General features: G+C 35.9%; 6 protein-coding genes and 1 long non-coding RNA gene across 7 annotated transcripts; 3 read left to right on the forward strand and 4 right to left on the reverse strand.

Annotated features, from left to right (window-relative positions):
* Window positions 1–5,192: 5,192 nt before the first annotated feature.
* LOC105971129 (uncharacterized) lies at window positions 5,193–6,651 on the forward strand. The gene is made up of 2 exons (XR_016029913.1): window positions 5,193–5,448; window positions 6,362–6,651. It is a non-coding gene; the product is annotated as an uncharacterized LOC105971129 (long non-coding RNA).
* A 2,465-nt stretch (window positions 6,652–9,116) lies between these two features.
* Window positions 9,117–11,457, reverse strand: GGR (geranylgeranyl reductase). The gene is made up of 2 exons (XM_012978322.2): window positions 10,927–11,457; window positions 9,117–9,931 (listed from the first exon to the last, which is right to left on the reverse strand). The coding sequence occupies exons 1-2, from the start codon at window positions 11,257–11,259 to the stop codon at window positions 9,275–9,277; spliced, it is 990 nt and encodes a 329-aa protein (XP_012833776.2). The 5' UTR covers window positions 11,260–11,457; the 3' UTR covers window positions 9,117–9,274.
* Window positions 11,458–12,655: 1,198 nt separating this feature from the next.
* Window positions 12,656–17,774, forward strand: LOC105954531 (acetylserotonin O-methyltransferase). Its single transcript, XM_012978202.2, has 4 exons — window positions 12,656–12,717; window positions 13,087–13,391; window positions 16,583–17,061; window positions 17,179–17,774. Exons 1-4 carry the CDS (start codon window positions 12,656–12,658, stop codon window positions 17,479–17,481), a joined length of 1,149 nt encoding a protein of 382 aa, XP_012833656.2. The 3' UTR covers window positions 17,482–17,774.
* Window positions 17,775–17,834: 60 nt separating this feature from the next.
* Window positions 17,835–19,198, forward strand: LOC105954652 (putative glycosyltransferase At5g25310). Its single transcript, XM_012978323.2, has one exon. The coding sequence runs from the start codon at window positions 17,982–17,984 to the stop codon at window positions 19,047–19,049; it is 1,068 nt and encodes a 355-aa protein (XP_012833777.2). The 5' UTR covers window positions 17,835–17,981; the 3' UTR covers window positions 19,050–19,198.
* A 58-nt stretch (window positions 19,199–19,256) lies between these two features.
* LOC105954532 (GDSL esterase/lipase At5g55050) lies at window positions 19,257–21,110 on the reverse strand. Its single transcript, XM_012978203.2, has 5 exons — window positions 20,676–21,110; window positions 20,442–20,584; window positions 20,134–20,355; window positions 19,772–20,033; window positions 19,257–19,654 (listed from the first exon to the last, which is right to left on the reverse strand). The coding sequence occupies exons 1-5, from the start codon at window positions 20,941–20,943 to the stop codon at window positions 19,431–19,433; spliced, it is 1,119 nt and encodes a 372-aa protein (XP_012833657.2). The 5' UTR covers window positions 20,944–21,110; the 3' UTR covers window positions 19,257–19,430.
* A 467-nt stretch (window positions 21,111–21,577) lies between these two features.
* Window positions 21,578–22,266, reverse strand: LOC148765138 (auxin-responsive protein SAUR68-like). Its single transcript, XM_088813530.1, has one exon. It carries the CDS (start codon window positions 22,120–22,122, stop codon window positions 21,691–21,693), a length of 432 nt encoding a protein of 143 aa, XP_088669656.1. The 5' UTR covers window positions 22,123–22,266; the 3' UTR covers window positions 21,578–21,690.
* A 685-nt stretch (window positions 22,267–22,951) lies between these two features.
* On the reverse strand, window positions 22,952–23,735 carry LOC105954590 (auxin-responsive protein SAUR68). Its single transcript, XM_012978255.2, has one exon. It carries the CDS (start codon window positions 23,537–23,539, stop codon window positions 23,165–23,167), a length of 375 nt encoding a protein of 124 aa, XP_012833709.2. The 5' UTR covers window positions 23,540–23,735; the 3' UTR covers window positions 22,952–23,164.
* Window positions 23,736–25,767: the final 2,032 nt, after the last annotated feature.

Genomic DNA, 25,767 nt, shown 5'->3' on the forward strand with positions numbered 1-25,767 from the left:
ATATATATATATATATATATAGTGTTCTAAAAATTGGCCGAGGCGGCCGATTAATCGGTCGCCGAAGCGGAGGCTGTCGAAAACCTTTACGATTTTAGTGTAAAGGTTTGAAAAATCGGTTTTTTGCCTGTGAGGCGGTTTGAGGCGGTCTGAGGCGGTCCGAGGCGGTCAAACCTTTAAGGCGGGTCAAACTTTGTTGGCAAAAATCGCGGTCAAAAATCGTTTTTATTTATTTTTATTTTTTATTTTATTTATATAAATCAAAATAAAAGTTGGGATTTAATTAAAAAAAATATGAGTTTATGCTTTATTTTGTTTATGTTAATTATTATTGTTAAAAAACTAATGATGTATGCCAAGAATGTATGTAAATTCAAAAAAGTTGCCTTTTATTTATATTTAATAAGGATATTTATGTATTATGATCTTATTATTATTAAACTTTTATTATATTATTAGAATATATACATGATAGAGATATAACTATGTTTAAATATTTTTTATCTATGTTTTGAGTATTTATAAATAATATATACAAATATATTATATTAAATTTTAAAAACCGCTTTATTTCCGATTAATCACCGACGCACCGATTAATCGTGAGTCGGTCCTTGACCGCCTCTGACCCGATTACCTTTTTACAACCTTGATATATATATATATATATATATATATATATATATATATATATGTATATATATATATATATATGTATATATGTATATATATATATATATATATATGTATATATATATATATATATATATATATATATATATATATATATATATATATGTATATATATATATATATATATGTATATATATATATATATATATATATATATATTAATCCAATCACAGATGATAGAGTATTAATTGTGAAGCATGAAAAATGTATATGATGCTCCGAGATATACCTATATATATATTATATTAATAATACGCTAGCTATATATAATTATTCAACGACTTCTTCTTTTTTTTTTTTTTTTTTTTTTTTTTTTGTTTGAGTAAATCAACGACTTAATTCACGCACTAAACATGATGTGAAATGCTTATACTTTAATTTATTTGTTTATGTTATCCTTAGCCTTGTGGAGTTATTTAATTGATTAGGGTACCCAATTGGTGGGGAATAAATTATGAATTGAAAATACTCTACATATATATTGGATATAAAATAATTTAGGTTATATACGTACGTACGTAAAACTTCAAAATGAGGTGGCGTCTGTACGTAGGTAGGGTTGTCACTTGTCTGTCTGAACTGAAGTATTATAAATTAGGGTTTCCGACTGCAGAGCTAAATTAAACTTCCTTAAACAATATTCATGTAATGAAAAAAAATAATATATATTATAAAGCTAAAAATGAAAAACAGCTGTCAATTGTGGTGGCTAATTAAAAGGCAAAACGTAAAACATGGAGAGCACCACGTATATGTATACAGTACAGTGTGTATGTATATATATGACAATAATTAATTAGTAAATGGTAGACCAAAATGAAATGAGAGAGAAAGTAAAAAATCCTCCTAGTTTGGAAGAGATCATTGTTATTAATAATTAATTAATTAGGTACAGGTAATTGAGGATTATTAGCAAGAAGATTGGGGTTGATGCATACCGCATACATATATATGGGCAAAAAAGAAAGTGCATGATGCCCTTTGGAGTTGTCCAAGAGCCAGTTTAATACAAATAAAATAAAAAACAATTTACTGTATTAGTAATATATATTTTTAGTTATCTTCTAGGTAAAAGTAACGTCTGATGATCAGCATTTCAAATTAACATACGCATGTGGATAATATATATATATATGGACAAATTAAATATTTTAGCTAGGTATAGAGCATAGAGTGAGAAAAACGTACTAAGTAGTAAGTAGATAGGGCCATATATTATCCAAGGAATTGAGGAAAATTTTAGATAACAAGTGGTTGAAAGGTCATTGTCACAAAGGGCAGTAGTACAAGTACTTCAATCATATAATGGTGAATGAAACCTTATCATTTTGCACTACATACTACTTCTCGTACGTTTAATTTGTTTGTTACAAGATATATATTCACTAATTCATTGCTGTATTTTTAGTACATAATATCATATATAATATTAATTAGTTTGACCTTAGCTTCATCACGGATCGGAATACATTATATTCACTGATCGATGTGCTTCATCAACAATATACTCAAGGAGAAAGATCGATCAGTACATTATATATATTCACTGAACTTAGACATATTCTGACCCAGAGGTTCATTGAATCTGGACACATCAATCTCTAACATTTATTAGTACACCTATATATCAAGTGTGATCTCGTCCTACTCATCAATTTTTTTAAGCTACCTTGGAAGTTAATAGAATACTTAATTAATAAACCAAAATATATATATTATTCTACGTATGTATGTTGTGTTCCTCAAATAAAAAAACATATTGTCCTAATACACAAGTAATAATTCTATATCCCAATCCTTTAGATGAAGAAGGAATTGAATCCATGCATTATTCAGTCTAAGTTCATTAATATTTGGTTTTGAATTAGCAATTTAAACACATACACTACAAGTTGGAAACTAATTGCTAATGCTGAAGTGATGATAATGTCAACCTTTTACTATGATAATTAATCAAGATTATCAGAAATAATAATACATGGCGTTTACATTAATTGAGGGACACAAATATTTAAATGTTTAACTATTAATAGTTGATACTATTGTATGAAATGGTTTGGACTAAGAAATCAAATATATAATACAGGTTCAGTGAGCTTGTTGTGAAATCAATTAAGAGTAGTACAACGTAAGCTGAATATTTTTGCAAGATAATATGGGCTTAAAATAGCAACCCAACTAATTATTCATTAAAGTGGACTTATAATGGCTATATATATGGGCCCAAAAAAGACGGAGGCTCAAAATAATTTTCATCCTACTCCAATATATATATATTATATTTCCAGAAAGAAAACTGGCAGCAAATACATAATAGTCTTATATAAAACCTAAGGGCAATTTTGTCACTTACTGTTTAGGTAGTTTTTATTTTTTTTTGTTTTATTAGATTTTTAGTTAGGCAGTTTTATTTATATTTTTTTTCCTTTTTATTGAAATATTTTTGGGTGCTTTTTCTAAATTTCAAGATTAATAAGCACAAAACAAAAACTTCCCACAATAACGTAACCCACCACTCTCAAATTAACTTCCCACAAATAAACCACCCACTATCATCCCAACTCCGTCATTCCTCATTCTTCCTACTTTTTTGCTCTCATTTTTTCCCCCAATTCATTAATAGTTTTCTTACCATCTTCTGCATTATTTTATTCGACTTAATTTCCCCCCAAAAAAGACTATCTCCCATATACAGTTTTGCTTCAAGACTTTGCATGGAGTTTTGATCTCGACTTTCCTGATTTTCGTCATGGCGTTATATATACATCAAGATTAGGGGGTGTTTGCTATTCGTAGTGGATAAATTCATTTTCTTCTTCTTCATATTGCGATGCAGTTTACAATCAGCAATGACCAATGTGTTTAAACTAAACTTGAAAATGAGTGCGTCATTTCAGTTATATATCTCATTCGTGTTAATGTCGAGAAAATGTTTATCCATATATATATATATTTTCCAAATAATTTTAAATTCCATAGCAATTATTTTTTTACATAATTTATCTTCAATGTTTGCTGTTATTTTTTCAGCAATACCCCCGAAGTTCTAGCAAAAAACTTTAATATACGAGGAGAAGGTATTTTAATCCTAAGGTTATATATTTTTAAGTTAATTATCATTATTTAAGTTATCAATCGTATGAATACATGTTTCGTTAATAGTAGATTTTATTCCAAGATTTTTTTTAAGATTAAGTTTTACGTTGAATGTCGACCATTAACTATATGACATGGGTTATTTTGATTACAAGTGTTTGATGCCATGATTTATCGAACACCTTTAGTATCGGTGTTGATGTACAACCGCAGGTGATGGGCTATGGAAGCCTTGATCTTCGAAGTGATCACTACCAAAAAACAAGGCTTTTGTGACAGAAATTTAGTGACAAACCTAATCCGTCATGATGAGTGACCAAATTAGTGACCAATTTGTGACTGATTTGAAACCAAAAATAATACAATTTATTGTGACGGGTATGTGATGAATTATGTGACTAATTGCGTGACGACGAATATTCGATCACAGATTTTGAGATGGATTTACACTTTAATAAGTATCAGTCTCAGATCGGTCACCAAGTTCTTCTCGTCACAAATGCGTCATATATAATTTGATCACAGATCCGTCATAATTGAAGTCTAGTCACAAATCCATCACAGTATACTTTTCGTCGCTGACGCGTCACATATAATTCAGTCGCAAATTCGTGACATTCTAAATCCCGCCACTAACCCGTCATAAAGTCCATTTTGTCACAAATGCATCACATATAATTCGATCACAAATCGGTCATTTCTAAGTTCCACCATTAATCTGTCACAATATACTTTTCGTCACATATGCGTCATGTATTATTCGGTCGCAAGTCCGTTACATTTTAAAGTTCCGCCATTAATCCGGCACAATATCAGATTCGTCACAATTGTGAATTACACTAATTTATTAAACTCTCTTGTATTAGTGCATAAAAAATATATTGTTTAAATCAATATATATATATATATATATATATATATATATATATATATATATATATATATATATATATATATATATATATATATATATATATATATATATATATATTAGAATACACTCGTACATCAGACTCAAAATCTATTACTTTTTGAACTCTAATTCGTATTAACTAATGTTTAACTTTTTCTTGTATTTAATTTTATAACTTATTAGTTCAAAGATATTAACCAGTAAAAGATATAATTATAACTTTGTTATTTGATTTCTATACAAATACAAATTACTTGGTGTTTTGATTGATTTAACAAAAACAAATTAATAATATATATATATCCTTAATTTGAATCAACTTAAAATAATATATATGTAAATAATAAATATAAACTTACCATAACTTAAAATAGTTGGTACCTAGCCTTTACCAATAGGGTAACGGTCTAGGGTTCGAGTCCCCCCTCCCCTACTTTCCCTTGTAATTGACTTGAATTTTCTCAAAAAAAAAAAAAAAAAAAAAAAATCAAAATAATAACCTATCAAATACACAAACAAACGGAGGTTTCATTATTTTCCCCCAAAACCGCCGCTCACATCTTACGACCTCAATCCCCGGCGAGCAGCTTAACCCCATGGGTAAGAGAGTTTCACTTCACCGGAGAGAGAATCTAATCCACCGAAGATGGAGAAACCACGGCGATAGAGAAGCAGGGACGAAGAAAAGGGGATAGATCTACCCTCTCCTTCAGCGATGACGGTCGTTTTCTTACCCAAAGTTGCAGGTGTAGTTTACCTCTTTATCTTTTTAATCCAATTTCAGAATCAGGTTTGTAGCTGAGATTGATTTCAATGTGCAATTTCTAGTTGAATGGGTTTTATTTTTTATGTACATATTAACCCCTCTAGATGGTTGATTATTAGCCATATCTATTAAATAAGTAGCAATATTATTCTAGATTTTGACTCGCAATTTGGAATCTTATAATTGCTCCCCAAAGTAATGAAGTTCAAACAAGAATTGATCCAAGTTCTCATTATGGGACTTGTAGATGCTGTAGTAATATAGAGACAATAAATAAGAAGATTTGCAGAACAAATTCTCTATTCGTGTAACCTGTGTCCTAATAAATTAATGCATAAATCCTAAATTAAGTGTTGTTCTTGGCAGGAAAAAAAATGTAATAGAGAGGCCTCAGATGATCATCTTCCATTAATAGAAGAAGCCAGCAGGTATATATGCTTATTGTTCCGTTGCACTTCTCACTTTTTAATTTCTTTCTTTCTATTTTGTATCGAAAATTGTGGGACTGCTGTGCAATTCCTTACTGCTAGTAAACTGAAAATTATTATCATGTCGGTGGTTTGAGCATATATATTACCGGACTTTGTATATGATGAGAAATATAGGTTGTGTTCTGTCAAGTGTTCATGTCAAGTGTTCTTCATTTTATTTGTTTTTTATGGTCCGAAAGAATTTAGAATTCAGATTGTTTAGTTTATTATTCTGAAATGGTGGTTTTCACTTCGATCTATGGCTTGTTGAATAGGAGTTGAAATTTCATTTTGTTTTGATTAGAAGTTGTAAATCTGTAATGTCTCTTGAAATCCTTTCTATAATTCTTGTCTAATTTGGTTTCTTCTTTCGCTGATACCTAAAATTCTTAATCGTGATTATTTTTCATGTGGTTATCACAGGATGTCAGCTGTTAGGGGAGCGGTGTACAACGAAAGGTCTAGAGCGATGTGATATGTATGAAGCTACAAATACTTCATTGAAATAAGATCTGTGTCGTTGGTTGTGATGTATTGTGCGTTTTTGGGAGTTATTAAGGTTTATCTGCGTTATGTTTGCAATGACTGTAGATGTGAACATTGAAATATATCTCAAGGGATGTAATGTTGATATTAAGACATATTTATGTGTAATTATTTTTGTTGATATTGTTATGAATGATTTATTTTGGAGATTTATAGAATTTTTGGAATATTTTAATAGCAGGTTAAGAAATTCATATATAAAATTGAATAAAATATAATTTTTACATAATAACTTCTTACGAATTGTTTGTGACAGAGGGTTAGTGACGAAATGCGGACAACAACGATTGTTTGTGACGACATCCGTCACATATATTAGGGAGAATATTTTGTTGATTAATGACGAATTACTGATAAAAAAATATTGTCTGACAGAATCTGTCACATATTTAAGCGACAAATTATTGACATAAAATATTGTTTTGCGACGGAATCCGTCACAAATTTTATGGGAATATTTAGTTCATTAGTGGCGAACTATTGACAAACAAAAAATGTTTTTGACAGAATCCGTCATAGATTTTAGGGACCTTGGATATGGTATTTGTGACGGAATTATTTTTGTTTGTGACCAACTATTCCGTGATAAACAATGTGACGGAATTAAAATATTCGTCACAATTTCAGTTTGTGACGAGGGTTTTTCTGACAGACGTATTTTGTCATGACTCTGTCACTAAAGCTTATTTGTGACAGATTTTGATCAATTTTTTGACCAAATTGGCTGTCACTTAAGCCTTGTTTTTTGGTAGTGGATTTTGGGTAAAGTGATTTTCATTTATCATATTCCAATTTTCAATTATTATGTTAGAATTTTGTTGAAGGACCATTGTTTTCAAAATTAAAATAAGGTGTGAAAGTGGATGTATAGATTGTATGTTTGGTAGTCTTCGTCATTAATATTATTTTTATTTTGAACAATCAAATCTCTGTATTTCAACTGAAATGGACGGGATTTTTGCAACTGCTCAAGAGTTATCCATTCGAGAACTAATCAAACTCATCAATCACTCTTTCCACCAGTGTGAAGAGAAGATGAAAATTGAGTAGAAAAATCTCGACGAGATGGAACTAAAAAACTTGAAACTCGAGAAGAAGTTGCAGCCTGAATGGAACCACATTGTTATGCTTAACTATATATAGTTTACGACTGAGACATTGTGCATAAAGAGTGAAACCACTACAACAAAATTCTATTTGCTTGTGTGGTTTAATGTAATCTTTTGTTTGGTGGAGTTGATTGTGATACTTTTATTTTCGTGGTTCGGAATATCACATAACATGTTCGTCGTATTAGCAGAAGAAACTGAAGTTGAGAATCCCACTACGGTATTAATCTTCTTTTGCGATAAATCTAATTTATGCCCATTATTTTGCTATAGTTCTTCTTAGAACGTGAATATTGTTTGGTGAAATACCAGCAGTAACGTCGTTACATCATGCAAATAGTTGTTTACTACTATTGGATTTTTGTTTCTTGCATACTCTAATATCCATACTTGATGCTCATGAAATAACTTTTCAAAGGTAACATTTATGTCTTACTTTCAGTTTTCAAATTATCTATATGAATTCTCTAAGATTAAATTTTTCAAAGACAATGGAAGGAAAATATTTGAAATATAATGGATTTGATGAAGTTTGCCTATTTGTTTTGTTTTATGTTTTTCTTTTTCTTTTATTTTTGATTTTTTTCAATTTGATTAGAATTGCATATCAAAATGTGCATATTTGTACAGAAGTTGTGGATAATGAAATACATCTCCCTACCGGCCAAATCTTTCGAAGTTGTGTCGTTCTTCTTTTGTTCATTGTGTTTATATACATGATTGACTACCCTTCAACCTTCTACGATTATTGAAAAGTGTTTTGGGATCATCATTTGAGTCTTTTTTTAGGGTTTCACCACCCCTGAAAAAATATTGTAATCCTCACTTTTGTTTTTTTATTTGAAGTATTATTGTGTGTAGATTTATCGGATATTTGAATAAAAGAAGTACAGTTTGTTATAAATTCATTCAATTCAATGGTTTTTTTGTTGATATTGTAATGTATATTTTCGTCTTACATCCTTAGAATAGCAACTTAGCGGAGGTTTAGCTGCCGTATTATTGTAGCATGTAATTGTCTTATTCTTCTTCTTATATATTCTCCTATTTTGCTGCTTCATCTTGACTATTTTATTTTATCTTTATTTTTGTGTTCGTTTCATAATGTTTGTTGCTTATTTGAGATCTATTATTGTCTGCTATGCAACATAATATATGTTGATACTATAAATTATTATTGTATTGACAGATGTACAATACTCTTCTTTCAATCTCTAATATTTTCAATTTATTTTTTGATAACGTTGTTGTACATTTATTTCGCGATTATTAGTTTGTGCTTTGTTAAATGTTTTATTTCTTTATGGAATAAGTGAAATAAGGTAACATAATAGTTTGAATTTTACAACTAAATATTTTAATATTAATCAATAACTTTTTTATTATAATTTTTATTGTCATGTATTTAAATAATTATTTTCTTCCATTTTGCAATGCCACCCGTGCAACGCACGGGTATGGTTACTAGTAATAATAACAATAACACAGAGACAACTCCAGAAAAGAGTTGCAAGTCAGGCTGCTCTATTAAACCTTTCTTCATGGTTTCATTTCATGCTTAAATCAGTGTGTGTGCATATAAAAAGTACAACAATACAAACATGTTTTACTTACTTTTATTTTTACTACAGACATCAATATATAGTACTTGCTCTATAATTAATAGGTGTAACCAAAACCATCATTTAAAGCTAAAACCTCTATCAGCAGCATAATCAACAAAGCTGTACAACGGTAAAACCTTCTCACCGTATTTCTCCAAGCAATCCAGCTCTTTCTTAGCCTCCGCTCTCAATTCCTCAGCCACTTCCATTGCTTTCTCCACTCCATAAATCGATACGTAACTTTTTTTACCCTTTTTATTTTCTCCCTCTTTTTCCTCCGTCTCCAATTTCGCTTCCAAAATATCATCCACCACTTGATACAAAATACCCACTGCCCGCCCGTATTTTCTCAGCCGTTCGATCTCATCATCTGATGCACCTGCAAGTAGGGCCCCACATACAGCAGAGCATTGCCCCATTTCTCCAAACTTTTTTTCTTGGACGAAATCGACCCCATTGGGCCCACCCTCCAGGTCGAGGAACTGGCCGGCCGCCATGCCGGTGGACCCCACTGCCCGTGCGATCTCCGCCACAACGCGGAGGAGTTGGGTTTCTGGGACGAGATTTGTTGGGGTGTGGGAGACTATGTGGCGGAACCCTAGTGGAAATAGTGCGTCTCCGGCTAAGATTGCCATGTCAACACCGAATTTCGTGTGGTTTGAGGGCTGGCCCCTTCTAGAAGGGTCGTCGTCCATGCATGGTAAATCGTCGTGGATTAGTGAAGCCGCGTGGACCTATTTAAAGGGAAACAATGATTATAAAGAATATGAAAAAGTTGGAGTTTCTGAAAATGTGACTACGTGTAAACAAACGACAAGATTTCAGACATGAAAGTCGAAATTGACAAAAGTGCAAAACATGATAGACTTTATGTAGTCTGTCATTCACATGATTTACAGATGCAAATGTTTCTAGTTCAGAGAAATCCCATGTTTGGTTTGTATGAGATCTCGCTTCTTCACTGTAATGTATGAACTTCTTGTCAGTGGAGGTATTGTTCGAATATTTTGTATCATTAAAGTGAATACTTGTTTTTTTTCCAAAGTTACTGATAGAAGACAAACGTATACAAGATCAGTTCACGAGTCTAAAAATCTCTAAAAGATGGACTAGTTTTTCTAAAACTGATTCGGAGAACACTTGAATTGAATATAAGAATCTCAACTAAAACTGGAAAAATTCCATCATATAAAAAAACATTCGGTCCCAATTGATGTTTATGTAATAATTCAAATCCTCCCCATCAAGCACGCCTTCCCCCTTGTCTATACAAATGTGTATTTGCTTTAAATTTGTGCGGCTCAAGACTAGTTTACTGCTACATTTGAAATCTAGAGACTAAACCACATAAGTCAAAGGGAAGCATCCGATTTAACAATGGCAATTAGGCAATAACCATGCCTACACAAGTTGTGTAGCAAGCAATCCTAATAGGTGATTTAAGTCAATGAGCAGATAGATATATTGATATCAACAGCAATTCATCTGAATAGAATTCTGTACTCTGGTCAAGCCTAATTCAAAATTATATACTAATACTTGAGCAATGTTGAGATTCTTTCAAACAGCATAAATATAATCTAAAATTTCTGCAAAATCAAGGTTACCAAAAGCAAAATTATTAAGATTTAGTACTAACGTTAGTAACAAGACAGACGATTAATTCAATGTGGCTTCGAGATTGAGAAGATAAAAAATCCAGAAAACTTAAAAAGGATGGAAAGCGAACCATTTCAAGAGCGCAGGCGGTGGGGTAGGCGGCGAGGCGGTGGCCGCCAAAGAGCTCACAGGCGGCGACGCACATGACAGGCGGGGCTCTCTTAGCGCCTTTGGCGAGAACTGAATAGCGCATGGCTTCATAGATCTGCTGGGGGTACTGCACCGTTATCGCCTCGTCGAGTTTCTGATCGATTTCTCTAATTAGAGTCGTCCAATAAGTTTTGAGATCAAATTTAGACGAAACAGAAGCGGCGGAGCACCGGATTGAGCGTCGAGTGATAGGGCGGTTGGCTTTGGGTAAGCAAATATAGGAGGAGGATGTAATTAATGTCGAGAAAACCATAGCTGGAAAATTCAAGGTTTTTTACCAGTAAATTTTAATTTCTGTAGAGTTGTAATCGAAGAAGATGGGGTTTAGTTAAAGAGTTTTTAGAGTGAGAAGAGCAGAAATGATGGTGGTGATGGGCAAAAGGGATGAGGTGGGTGGGTTGACGAAAGCGGAGAAATAAAGAATCAAATTTTTATTTATGCATATGCGTGTGGCTACGTGGCGATTGATGATTGGTTATTTACCCACAAACAGTGGGATAATTATTTTATATTTTTGTAGGCAATTATCAGGGAATTGCGTTTTGCGGTTTGAAAATTGCTATTTGCGATTTATAACAAAACTCCCAAAAAAACACTTTATTTCATTAAAATCCTAAAATTTTTCAAAAAAATCTAAAAACCCCCCCAAAACGTGTAAAAGTCCAATTTGAATGCTCATTCATGCAGTGCACGCCCAAGATGGGCGTGCAAGCTGCATTTGGGCGCCCGAGTTGGACGTCCAGTGCAATTTTTTTTTTTTTCCTTTAAATGTTTGAACAACCAAGATGGGCGCCCAAGGAGTGTACGAACGCCCCCATCTTGGGTGTTCGAACATTTTTTTGCGAAAAAAAAAGCCCTACAAATCAATTTGTAGGGCTTTTTAACATGAAATTGGTTCCGTGCGTAATCGACCTATCCATTGCATATTACACATAAAATAGTCAAAATTACATCAAGAAAACGAAGCCCAACCCTTCTTCAAGCTTGATTTCGAATTTTTGAATTTTTGTTTTTTTTTTTGCTATTTGCAGTTTTGGGGGGTTTTTAGATATTTATAAAAGTTTTGGGGGTTTTGTTATAAACCGCGTATAGCAATTTTGTGACCGCAAATAACATTTCATATTAAGAATTAGCAATTAGTATGAATGTGTATGATTAAATATAATTTTATAGCTAATGAAGAAAGAATTAAAGTGAGAATTGTAGGTTTAAAACCTAATTAGAGGTTGATGATGCTAGAAATATATCACCTCAGAAAAATTGAGATATGATGAACTAGGAGAGCAAAGTGGATCACTAGCTCACGAGTTAGATGGTCATGAGATACCTGCGAACAGAGAACACGTACTCTAGATCGGGTTGATCCGGCGGAAACCCTCAAACCTTATTTGAAGGTGATTGGACTTTTGAAATATTGAGCTCGTGGCCCAGTAGATAAAGAAATTGTATGCTTATTGGGTGGTCCAATTAGACATATTACAGAAATTGTGGTGGGCACGAGTAAACCCCAGTTCTCGTAGTCAATATTTTCATATTGGGCTGCCCAATATTAAAACCACTGAATATTTCTTATATGGGCTTCCAACTAGCTAATTGTCTCTTTGTGCATCAGCACTTTCGGTTGTCATGTTCGACTCACCAAAAATGATATGAGTGGGAGATTAGGTTTAGGCAGGCTGGTGCATTCTGTATGTACTGACCTTGTGTGCTTGTTTGTCTCTGATTGATTAATTATACATACATGCATGAGGGAATAATTATCTACAATTAATTAATGGTATGGTTGCACAATTAAGAAACACATGCATATTAAAACATCATGCTACTTAGCAATATAATGAGATTAACGTGTTATTAGTTGCCATCATGCAATGAATTAAATTAATTTCAGATACAATACATATATATATATAAATACAAATTAGTTGGTGACATTAATTTACTCTTACTCATTCATCCATATCATCACAGAATCTTCCTTCACCTAATTATATATTCAATTATTCTTTGTTTCCTATAAGTTTGAGTCCAGTGGAGCAAGTCTATATAGACTTCTTAGTTTTTTTATCCATATATCAAGAATTAATAAAAATGGAAGCAAAATCAATGAAGAAGAAGAAGAAGCACAGGCACAAGTGGATATATGGGAGTACGTGTTTGGATTCACTCCAATGGCGGTAGTCAAATGTGCAGTCGAACTCAAAATAGCCGATATTTTGGAAATCAATGGCGGATCAATGACTCATACCGACCTATCAACCGCTCTCAACTGCTCCCCTTCCATCCTCCACCGCATAATGAGGTATTTGATCCACCGTGGCTTTTTCAAGCAAAACCAAGAATCATCGCAAATTTGCTACATCCAAACAGAACGTATATTACGAGGTTCTCGGGGGATATTAACGGAGAGAACGGAAGACAGAAGGGCATATTTTGGATTGGGTTTTAGGATTCCACTTTGTGATCGGGTGATAATGGTTCGTATGGGTGGGAGTGCTGGTTCAGGTGCTAGGTTCTGCTCGGGTTCGTGTTCAGGTGGTGGCGGCAATATGACCTCATCAAGTGGAGGATGAAGTGGAGTTTCTAGCACTGTTGGAGGGTTGCCGAGTGAAAGTGGCAGTGGTACTGTGGGGAGAGAGCTGGAGCACGGCGGCGAGTCTGTTGGTGCAACTGTTTCGACAGTTGGCACAGTTGTTGCCGCAGTTGGTACAACTGTTGCGACAGTTGGTGCAACGGATCCGACAGCAACTGTTCCAACAGTGTGGGTTCCTGCACTAGATGAAGCAGAAGAAATCTTAGAGTCAGATAGCCATGAATCAAAAATACTAACAGTATGCGGTGGAGGTGGTGCAGATTTTGAGGTATCTTTGTAAGGAAAAAATAATTCATCGAACACAACATGACGAGAAATAAGAAATTTGCGACTAGGAGGATGAAAACATTTGTAGCCTTTGTATTTATCGCTGTAACCAACAAAAATGCAAGGGATTGTTTTCGCATCAAATTTACTTTTTCGCGTATCCCAAGTGTAAGGAAAACATTTAGAGCCAAAAACACGAAGGGAGGTGTAGTCAGGGTGGGTATTATGCAATTGAAAGTATGGTGTTTCATTGTTAAGGGAAGACGTAGGTAGGCGATTAATTAGATAAACAGCCGTAGCAAAGGCCTCGACCCATAAAAAAAGAGGGGTACCACTATGAAACAACATGGTCATCCCAAGTTCTCTTATAATTCTATGACGACGTTCAACCATACCTGTTTGTTCTGGAGTATATGGACATGATACCTGATGGATTATTCCAGTGGAGAGAAAGTGGGTAGATAACCTTGTGTTGATAAATTCGCCTCCACCGTCGGAGTGAAAAACCTTGATTTTTTTATTAAACTGACGATAGACATATTGTTCAAAAACAAGAAATGCATCAACAAAATCAGATTTAAATTGCAAGGGAATAAGCCAAGTATATTTGGAATAATCATCGACTAAGCAAGCATAATATTTAAATTTGCCAATGGATAAAATAGGAGCAGGTCCCCATAAATCGCAATGATTTTTTTCAAAACTAGACGAACTTGAATGCTGAGAACTAGAAAAAGGAAATTTACTTAGTTTTCCTAATTGACAACTATCACAGATATGCTTAGGTTTAGTGCTGCCAATTACATCAATGAAACCTTTATTTTTCAAATATTGTAAACTCGAAAATTGAGGATGTCCTAATCGTTGATGCCAAATTTCCGTTGAACCGGATTTGAAACGATGAGAGAAATGAAGTTCTGGAGAGCTACGAATGACATAAAGATCACCCTTGCGCGTCCCTGTGATCATCGCTTGCCCTGATTGTCGGTCCTTAACACAAAAATCTTTGTTAGTAAACTCAAAATTAATCGGATATTGCGACGTTAACTGACTGACCTTAAGTAAATTTTTCTGTAAGTGAGGAACTAACAGAACATTTTTAAGTGGTAAAATTGTACGCTCTTGCTTAATGCTTGAGTCTCCAACACCAATAATTGGTAGGGAAGACCCATCACCGATGAGAACCGAGTCAGCACCAGAGTATTGTCGAATATTAGAGATCATACCTGATTTACCTGTCATGTGATTCGATGCGCCTGTATCCGAAGTCCATTCAGTGTCCGTGACGGTGTTGTCGAGGGTGAGTGCTGCAAGTGCATGGGGTATATCTGCATGTTGAGTTGGTTTTTGTGGCACCCACCAACATATTTTAGCAATATGTCCGACCCCGTCACAATATTGACATTTGTCATCTCGATATCGATCTCTCTCAGCAGGCGTCATACGGCGTTGTCCAGGTGGCGGAGGCCGCTTTTGTTGAGTATTCGAGGTATGGCCGGAGTAGTTGCGATTCCGATCTCTGGGTTGTTGTGCTTGAAATCCTCTTCCATTTGAACTAAACTTTGGTTTCTGATTTTGAAATCCTGAGGACGATTGATGAGACATGCGCTGTTGTTGGCTATAGAATGCCATTTGGGAAGCGAACGGCGTAGTATTTGTTTGGTTGGAAAAACCAACTACGTCACTGATCGAAACTTTGAAGTTGTGAGACTAGCTCAGAGTATGTTGGCCTCGGTGGTTTGAGCATGGTAGTTGTGAAAGTCTCGTATTGAGAACCGAGGCTGGTGAGAAGACAAAACACTTTTTCCTTGTCTGGAATGGCCTTGCCAATTGCAGCGAGGCTATCACATAGGCCTTTGAAGGTTCGAATGTGCTCTCCAATTGTTTTGTCGTCGTCCTTACGGAGGTACGTGATTTGTTGTCGCAATGTGAATTCACGTTCCTGTGAATCTTCGGCGTAGGCATTCTTTAATGCTTCCCAAACCGAATTTGATGTATCAAGGCCAATAACGAGACCAAGTGCTTCTTCAGAGAGCGTACCGATGATCCATCCTCGGAGAAGACGATCGGCCTTTCGCCATGTGACGTAGGCGTCGGATAGTTTTGGTGCAGTAGTTGCTGAACTAGCAGCGGTGGGAGGTTCCGGTGTAGTGTATTGGGGTGGAGCTGGATCGTCGTTGGTAAGATGACCAAGTAGGTCTTGGCTTTCTGCAAGAGACAGGGCTTGTTCGCGCCATAGCGGATAGTTGGTGGGGCTGAGTTTAAGAGTAATGAAATTTCCAACATTGAGGGATAAAGAATTCATGATAGCAGAAGATGGACTGCTACTGTGAATTGCCGAAATCTTTTCCCTTTTTTTTTTTTTTTTTTTTTTTTGTGTGTGTATGTGTGTGTGCTCACTCTGGCTCTGATACCAAGATAAAAACGAGGAGAGAAACTATTTTATTGAATTAAACGTGAGCACAAGATTGTGTTTTTCATATGTTGAGAATGAGACGATACATCTCTATTTAAAGGAGAAGAGTTTGTATCGTAAATTACATAAGATTACTCCAAATCCTAGATAAACTCTATCTTATTGAACTACCATGTTGGGGTTGAACTCGTTGCTACAGGACTCCAAATCACTTGGGATTTCTCGGTCAAGATTTACATGATTTGTAGGACTCTTCATCCTTATCTCTCCAGATATTGTGAGACACCTTATCACTCCAAGAGTCCTCCAAATCACGAACTGTTGGCACAGTTGTTGCCACAGTTGGGGTTCTGCCAATAGAAAGCAGCCATGTGATGCTCTCTCCTTGGCTCAAACTCAGCTCGCGCGTTTCAGGAAACGGAGATTATAACTCTCCGTTCGAGGCAGCGCACGGAAAAGACGTGTGGGCTTATGCGTCTTCGAATCCTGGCCACAGCAGTCTGATCAACGGTGCGATGGCTTCACATGCTAGGATTGCCATGTCAGCGATTGTTGATCGTTGTCCAGAGGCGTTTGAGGGTGTTGGTTGTTTGGTGGATGTTGGTGGAGGTGATGGAACGGCTCTTCGGACTTTGATGAAATCGTGTCCGTCGATTAGTCATGGGATTAACTTTGATCTCCCTCATGTTGCTTCGGTTGCACCGGAGTTTGATGGTGTTGAGAATGTTGGTGGGGATATGTTTGAGGTTGTTCCAAAGGCTGATGCTGCTTTTCTCATGGTATATATGTTTTCTTTTCTTTTCTTTTTTTGGAGTTTGTTGCATTTAATTAGTATACTGTATGATATCGAAATGCTAAAAGAACTCCTTATCTATCTATATATGTGGTACCTGTAGTGGGTGTTGCATGATTGGAGCGATGAGGAGTGCATCGTAATACTGAGGAAATGCCGAGAAGCAATCCCGGAGGGATGGGGGAAAGTGATAATAGCAGAGGCGGTGATTGGAGAAAAGGACGAGGTCGATAAGTATAACGATGTTCGGTTGGCGTTGGATATGGTGATGTTGGCACACACGGAGAAAGGGAAAGAGAGGAGTATTGAAGAATGGGAGTATGTGGTGAAATCTGCTGGTTTTAGCAGCTTCACTGTCAAACATATTCACTCCTCCATTGTTTCTGTTATCCAGGCTTATCCATGAAGGCCCCGTTTGGTTGGCAAGATAAGATTAGCTAAGATAAGACTAAATAATCTAATGAAACTCAATTGTTTTATTGGACCTTGGAAGGTCCAACAAAAAACATGCTTAAAAGGCAAGATAAGCCATGATAACATAATATTTGCGGGTCGACCCGGTAAGTTATTGGGGATACCAAACATCAAACAAAGTCCAACTATTTAGTTAATCATGGCTAATCTCCCCAACCAAACGAGGCCGAAATGTATTCATCTTTTTTTTTTTATTTTTAGTTGTGCTGTGTTTGGTTTGTGAGATATCTTGTGCCAAGTAGTGATGCTATGATTAAATAGTGGAGTAAGAAAGTGACAGAAGTTTGAATTATTGTTGCAACTAACTAAAAGTTATTATTATTGCCAAGTCACACACTTTTTTATAAAACCCAGAAAAGGAAAAAAAGAAAAAAAAAAAAAAAAAAAAAAAAGAAAATTCTTTGATTGACCAACCACCCACCACCACCACCTATGGCGGCAACGACCACCGCTGTATTCTCCATCTTCTTCGTCCTCCTCCCATCTCTCTCCGCCGCCTCATCGTCACCTTACCACTCCGCCGCCACACTTTTCCAGAACTACCACACCATGCTCACGACTTTCAAGATTTTCATTTACACCCCTTCTAAACCCTTTGATTTTCCCAACGCAGCCACCGCTTCTCTCTTCTACACCTCCCTCCGCCGCAGCCCATTTCTCACCCACGACCCCACCGAAGCCCACCTCTTCTTCGTCCCCTTTTCCCCTGACACCTCCACGCGCTCTTTATCGCGCGTTGTTCGAGAACTCAGAAATGACCTCCCCTACTGGAATCGCAGCCTCGGCGCCGATCATTTCTTTCTCTCCCCCGCCGGTATTGACTTTTCCTCCGACAGGAATGTTCTAGAACTCAAGAAAAATTCCGTTCAGATTTCCGTTTTCCCCGTTGTCTCCGGTTATTTCATCCCGCATAAAGACGTCACCTTACCTCCCCTCAGCAAATCCACTCTCACGCTTCTCCACGCGCCGGTGGAAAAGTCAACGGCGACTTCGTTTCTGGGTTACCTGAGATGGGACGGGGAGACGGAGTCACAATTGGTCAACGAGTTGAAATCGGACGCCGATTTCTTCATCGAGGAAAAATCGGAGCCGCCGCCGCCGTTGAATCGCATGCGGGGTTTTACAGAGAGTAAGTTCTGCTTGTTTCTTTACCATGGCGACGTGGCTTCTATGGTGGAGGCGATGGCGTGGGGCTGCGTGCCGGTGGTGATTGTCGACCGTCCGATTCAGGACTTGCCGTTGATGGATATTTTGAGATGGTCTGACCTAGCTTTGCTGGTTGCCACCCCTCCTCACGGCGGCGCCGCCGCGCGGCTGAAGCAGGTGGTGAATGGGCTGAGTGAGGAGAAGTACGGTGAGATGAAGGAATTGGGTGTGGCGGCGAGTAAGCATCTGGTGTGGAACGATGAAGCTCAGCCGTTTGATGCGTTTCATATGGTGATGTATCAGCTCTGGCTGAGAAGGCACGTCATTAGATACTCACGCAGTGAGATTGTTTAGAGAGATAAACAATAAAGAGTTTTAATTTATGTTTGTACTTGTTGTTAATAATCATGTTTGATAATCACACTTTAAACAAAATGTTTTATGTTGTAAAGATTTTACTTTTTTCATGTATGAATAAACTAAGATTACTGAGGTTGTCTGAACTTAGTTCTGTATTGCTTTATCTGTTCTTGATAGAAACCGATTAACGACACGTGAGAATGATTTAAAGAAACTCGAAAGATTATTATTGCATTTGCAGGAATATAAAAACACAGCAACTTATCCACTATTCTCATCTCGGTAGATAATTATGAATCTTGCTAGAGTTTCGCTTATTTTTCGATACAGGACGTGCTTAAGTAGTAAAAGCAGAGTTGTTTCATCGCGAGATTGCTAGTTGTCCTTTGCGAGTTGCGAAAAATTAATCGGTGAAACGTAATATAGAGGACCGGTGTAGAGTGTTAGAGCTGCTAATTCGGAGGCTTTCTGTGTTGGATGGAACATGTCCCAGAATAAATACTTGTCCCGTTTAGGACAAAGTGTTGCTGTTTTATTACAAGGGCCCGCTGCGTTTAAGTATCCGAATCCACAGCAAGCTGAATCCACCTTCTCGAATTCTAAGACAATTCAGACAGAACAAGAAGATGGGTAAAATTTTAGTGCTTCAGTATTTTTTTTTTGTTTGAACATATAATTCAGTTATTTCAATTATAATGTTGAATATATTTTCTTACGGAAGAATTTTGGGTTTTTAATGACATCGAATGTCATTTTGTATGTGTTTCCGAGGGAGTAGTTTATTTCGGGAAGGTGTGAGTCGATTTGAGATAAGAGGGTGTCGAGTGCTGAGTGGAAAGCCAGAGCAAAATCATTCATGGGATTGAAGCAGCCTTCTTTACCGTTAACGACCTTTTGGACAAGTCGCTGACGTGGACAGCAACCGACAGGTGGCACGCTTATGAATCCAAATTTTCTTGCTCCAAGTCTGTACAGTGTCTGATATAACGCCAACATGAAAAGGTATGTAACTGATTAGCTATCTCGGTTTTATTGAAAGTTAAATTCGTAAAAAGAAAAAAGAAAAGATAGCCCTTACTGTAATGTGCTTGGAATATGTTGATATGAGAATGGAAATATACTCGTCTTGAGGCATTCGATTTTTTGTTGAAAAATATTCGAGTATGTCGTTACTTCCGATGCTGATGAAGAATAAAGACTTGCAGAGGAGTTTTCGTGTTGCAGATGGACCTATCATGGCTGTGAAGTTATTACGAACTGATCGGAACTGAGCGATCTGCTCTGATAACGGCACAACTGTCTGTTCAGCAAATACAATACAAATGGACAAGTCATGTAATGAAATATTTATGTATGTATGATTCGGCATTATAAAGAGGTCCTTACTAAGTTTTTGCCAGTTATATCTAAAAGGCCAGCGCCACCTGAGGCGAAATTAACACCTCTGTAGAGATTATCTTGGAAACGGGATCCGAGTGTAAGCAGGTACAGAAACGGCGGTGGGCTTTTTTCTAGCCCGAAAAGTTTGGCTGGATCATCATTTGAGCATTAAAAAAGAAGATATGGTTAATTACATTGGTTAAGAAGTAATCAAGAGTGATTAGAGTAGTAATTAATTACCAAGAGAATCAGCACTGTTGAAGCCATTACTGAACCTCCCAGTCGGCTGAGAGTTGGGGAAATCGATTCCGTTATGTGGAAAATTGGCTATTGCTTTGCTTAGGTTTAAATGATTATTAGTGCCAACATCTGCTGTCGAATCACCGAGAATGAATACGAGTTTAGGTGTATTATTATTATTATTATTAGCAGCAGCAGCTGTACTAGGGATGAAATTGGCAAATATAATTAGTAGGGAAATAATTGAAGGAATGTGTTTTGTAGCCATAATATTGGTCTGTAGCTGTTTTTATTGATTTTCAGGTTTGAAGAAATAATTGATTAGAATTTATAGGACTTTTTGTGGTTTCATTGATCGGTAAAGTTTAAGGAGGTAATGCCAAGAGGGAAATTTTCAGACAGGGATATTTTTTATGAAAACTATGAATTTGTCTTATTAACTAAGATTTCTTGAGATTTATGGTTTCATTGTCGTACGTGTCTTTTCGTGAGTCGTTGGATTATGGAATACCATGTAGTTTTTCTAATGATAGTTTATCGTTGATTATGTGGGAATAAGATGATGCTGCAGCCACCGGAAACAGAAGACAAAATGGACAGTTTGAGAACTTAGTAACAAGACCGCCGAATAAAAGTAAAACTCAGTAGCAGAAGACAAAATGAAAGACACGAGGTAATTGCCATATATCCAAGGACAAAACTATTGAGGCGAGTTTGAAACGACTACAAAGATGTCGAAGATGTAATAAAACAACAACGTTATGCTAAAGATCAGTAGTAAAACAGAATATGAATAACTAACTTGAAACAAATATGGTTCAAGTTGTGCATGTGTTGTTAATTAACCCTTTTGTAATTCTTTTCATGTAATTATGTTTCTTGAGTTTCAAAAAGAAAAAGAATTCCAAAAAATAATCTCTCAGATTCAGATAGGATTTAATTATTTCAATAAAAAAAATTACTTCATTTTTTGATTCAAATTGTATATTTACAAAATTGTATGACCAAAAAAATGTCAGCAGCCACAGAGTGGATTATACTGACTTGTTTGGTGGTGATCTAAATAGTAGTAAGACGAAGAACATCGAAAAGCAGCCATTGACAAAAGCAGAGCTTTCTCGACTTCTTTAGCTGCATTCCTTTCCATCAGGGAGCTGATATACACCATCAGCTGTGAATCACAGGCCAATATGATTGGTCCATCGCTCATCAGTCCAAATTCTTCTTCCGATATTCTCAACAGCTCCCGGAAAATCAAACTGTCGAGATAAGCTATCGGGAATGAGAATCGCACTTTATCGGCCGTGTACACGATGAAATGCCCTTTCTCCGCCACTACTTCGGAGGTGCTGATTTCACCCATTACACGCTTTCTTCCTAAGGCTGCAACACTCTGCCATTTTCTTGCCATGTTCATCATTTTTCTTGCACTAATCATCATCACCATATCGTGGATATTTCTTGAAAGAATTTTTGTTTTGGAGGGTTGTTGATTGTTGTTGTTTGTGTTTTGATGTAATGAAGAAAATGGTGAATGGGGTATCGGTTTATATCTATATATACATATATATATTGGAAGGTGATATAGAATAGACAATGCATTAAAGATTGCTTTTTTATTGTAGGGTTTTTGGGATTGCAAGTCATGTGAGTGTTTGGGGGAAAACAGGGGAATTTGAAATTGCCGAGGTGTCGATTTTTGAGGTGGTTCATTTTAGTTTCTTTTTTTCTTTTTTGCTTGTGCTGAGTTGGTGGATGACAAATCGGGTCCAATTTTCTTAAAATGATCGTTAAGCTAGAAGGGTTAAACTCCTCCAGAGCCACAAGAACAAAAAGGTGACATTATATGATGATTATAGTAATTGTCGGCCTAATTTCCGTAAAAGTTCGTTTCCGAATAGAATGAGAAATGGAAATTTGGCCGGTGCAAGATGAGGCATTTTGGACCCAATCACCAAACAAGGCATAACTTGTGGATGAAAAGCAGCCAGAGTTCCATTGGTAGAGTTATTATTCCCAAGTGCTCAAACATGATCATTACACCTTTTATTCCGTCGTTCGTACATATCTGTCGATTCTTAAATTAATCTTGATAATTACTTAGGAACACAACGGTTACTTAAGTTAAAACGTTGTATGCATAACCTGTCAATACATTAGAAACTGAAATGGAGACATTTGTTAAGTATCCACGTTTCGTTTATCTTTCTGCCCCTGTTTTGTGAGTAGATGTACAAGTTTTTGTACATATTATGCAAGAAATAATTAGTCTGACATGCAGAATAATATTATTTAGTACACCGATAAATATTGAAACATTTCTGCAACTCAATTACTATTTGTATGTATGAATTTCATCAAATTACAAATATAGATTCAAAGCCAGGGGTTAACAGTACTATATTCACCACTCATAGACTTTCGAAATGTTTTTTTTTTTTTTTTTGACTAATTATATATTTTATTGTGTTATTCTATTATAGCAGTGCTCAATGTATAAGCAACTGGTGATTCATCTGCCCTTCGTATAAGCGTGACAAGGAGCATGGGCTTCTAGAAGCTTCTTGGAAATGATCCAGACCTCGGCCTTGTCTGATCAAGCAAATGGCGTAGTCCATGAAGAGTGAATCGCACGGTAATACTATAGGCCCGTCACTTGGAAGCCCGTATTCCTCTTCGGACATCTTCAGAAGCTGTCTGAATATTGAATTTTCAAGATAAGCTAACGGAACCACAAATCTCCTCTGATCAACGGTGTAGATTGCAAAACTACCGTTTCTTGGAAACGGGATTCTCTTGCTTTGGAGGGCCGCAATTTTCCGCCATTTCTTGGCCATATGAACGATTTTTTTCGCGGTGATCATTTTATAAGGTTAAGCGGGGACGGAAAACTGAAATCTTTAAAGATTCGATATTCGGGGTGCGATTTATAGTGAAGGGAGGTGGAGACAAGAAGTTCTGAGTTGTTGATGGAAATATAAGGGATTGAATTACAGCATGTGGGAGTGGGATACATTGGTACCTTAAATTAATTTGATGGGAAAATGTATTTAGGTGTGGTGTGGCATATGTTATTAAAGATAAACCTTACAGTTTGCTAACTGGATTGAGAACAAGATGGTCCCAGTTACTTAGGCTGTCTTATATTACAACCACAGGATAATACATTTATACATTTGTACTGCAGTTTGTCCATCAAACACATATTTTGCATCTACTTGCTGTCCAAAATTAGACCATACATGCATGCATGCACAATAGTACAGATGCATGTACAAGCAAGCACTCCCATTTTTTTTATTTTTTTTTATATAAATAAAACTGAAATGAATTTAATTTAATTAATTAAGAAATAAGAATAACTGACGCAAATTGTCTAAGATGGTCTTAATTGGTTACACTTAAAAAAAAATAGGCTGGCTGGGTCAATTGTTTATTGATTGGGTCTGGGAACATTTCATTAGGGCCCAACCCAAACTACTTTGGTTAAAGCTCGGTCCATATTTCCCAGCAATTGTTAACTACTTTGGTTAATTAATTTACTTTAATACTTTTTTCATACATATAATATAAATATAATTGAACTGCTAATAATTTTGAATTGTAATTATGTGAAGAAAAATTAGTCGCGCCTACATTTGTCCTTGGACTCATTCAAGCCGACAAATTTTATATAGTATTTTGAAATTGAAATAAGATTTACTCACTCCGTTCCTTTATAGTTGTTGTTTTTAGCTTGTGCACAAGGATCAAGGATCTCAATAAATGTTGTTTAATTTTAGAAAAATATATGTTCTTATACTAAAATGCCCTTGCCAATAATTAATGTGAGAGAGTGTTGGAGATAGTTAATAAGGATAAAATTGATAATTACACAATTAATGCAATATTGAAAATATAAAGTGACAGATAATATGGAACAAAAATAATTTAAAAAAGAGACGATTATTGTGGAACAGAGGGAGAACTATTTTTTAATTGTGAAAATATTAATTCATTTATTTTTTAAATGCTACTTTGGATTAAGAAGGTGTTTGGATAAGCTTATAAGATGTTAAAGTAAGCTTATAAGATGTTTTAGAGCTTATAAGCTCTTCCAAAGTGTTTGGTAATTTTTTTTAAAAATCTTAATTTTTTTAAAAAAAATCTTAATTTTTTTTAAATAAGTTGTTTGAGAGCAAATAAGATCTTTAAAAAAAAATACATTTATCCCACATTTTTATTTAAGATTTTATAATGAGTAAAAATAGGAAATAAACTTGATGATGCTAATTACTTAGATCACCTGGGGTAGTATCAAAAAGGAACTGGGAGAGCAAAGCAGATCAGTAGCTTGACAACTTGATGATCCTGAGGTACCTGCGATCATAGAACACATGAACTAAGCCGGGGGTTGATCCGGGGGAAACCCCTCCGACGCTCAAGTCAGACGTGCTGATCATAGAAATAGTCCAGAGAATACGTATTGTAGTATTGCTCAGTTAATAGGACGTACCTTAAGGAATGAGTTCAAACCTTTATTTATAGCTTAGTTGAGATTGTCGGGCCCAAACCTTACTTGAAGGTGATTGGGCCTTGGTGATAATGGTCTTCGATATTGGGCTCGTGGCCCAGTAGGTAAATAATTTGTAGGCCCATTGGGTTGGGCCAATTAGGCATATCATTAAGCCCCCCACTCTCGAGTCGATGTGGGGGTCATGTTGAAATGGGCGACATATCGTGTCGATAGTAAAAATTGTAGTAGTCGATGGTGTGTGATAACGCGTTGGAGCGTGTGTCGGAGGGGCGTGAATGCGCGTTGGCGCGTAGCGCGACCAAGTTGTCGCGATGTAAGTTAATTGAGTCGTCGGTTTTGTCCCGCGACGATGTAGTAGCGAATTATCTCCTCGTGGGAGTTGTCTCGTCGCGGGATAATAGTTTTGATCGAGTTATCTTCTCGTGGGAGTTGTCTCGCGATAATGTAGTAGGCCCCCTGAGAGTCGATGACCCATGGCGAACAAAATATTTTGGGGGCACTATAAACCCCAGGGAGTCGATACCCTTGGCGAACGAAATATTTTGGGGGCAGATGTAAGCTCCCAGGGAGTCGATA

The sequence above is a fragment of the Erythranthe guttata genome, chromosome 14 (genome assembly GCF_056151865.1).
Source record: "Erythranthe guttata isolate IM_541 chromosome 14, IM_541, whole genome shotgun sequence".
In the NCBI taxonomy this organism is placed as follows: domain Eukaryota; kingdom Viridiplantae; phylum Streptophyta; class Magnoliopsida; order Lamiales; family Phrymaceae; genus Erythranthe; species Erythranthe guttata.

Bases quoted from the DNA above. Each gene is read 5' to 3' on its own strand.
- LOC148765138 (XM_088813530.1), bottom strand. From the start codon at position 22,122: ATGGTGATGATGATTAGTGCAAGAAAAATGATGAACATGGCAAGAAAA.
- GGR (XM_012978322.2), bottom strand. From the start codon at position 11,259: ATGGTTTTCTCGACATTAATTACATCCTCCTCCTATATTTGCTTACCC. The intron at 9,932-10,926 runs GTTCGCTTTCCA...CCCTTTAAATAG, and splicing joins CCGCCTGCGCTCTTGAAATG to GTCCACGCGGCTTCACTAAT.
- LOC105954590 (XM_012978255.2), bottom strand. From the start codon at position 23,539: ATGATCACCGCGAAAAAAATCGTTCATATGGCCAAGAAATGGCGGAAA.
- LOC105954652 (XM_012978323.2), top strand. From the start codon at position 17,982: ATGGCGGCAACGACCACCGCTGTATTCTCCATCTTCTTCGTCCTCCTC.
- LOC105954532 (XM_012978203.2), bottom strand. From the start codon at position 20,943: ATGGCTACAAAACACATTCCTTCAATTATTTCCCTACTAATTATATTT. The intron at 20,585-20,675 runs GTAATTAATTAC...ATGATGATCCAG, and splicing joins CAACAGTGCTGATTCTCTTG to CCAAACTTTTCGGGCTAGAA. The intron at 19,655-19,771 runs GTAAGAAAATAT...GAATTGTCTTAG, and splicing joins TAAAAACCCAAAATTCTTCC to AATTCGAGAAGGTGGATTCA.
- LOC105954531 (XM_012978202.2), top strand. From the start codon at position 12,656: ATGAGTGGGAGATTAGGTTTAGGCAGGCTGGTGCATTCTGTATGTACT. The intron at 13,392-16,582 runs GTTCTCGGGGGA...TATCACTCCAAG, and splicing joins AACAGAACGTATATTACGAG to AGTCCTCCAAATCACGAACT. The intron at 17,062-17,178 runs GTATATATGTTT...TGGTACCTGTAG, and splicing joins CTGATGCTGCTTTTCTCATG to TGGGTGTTGCATGATTGGAG.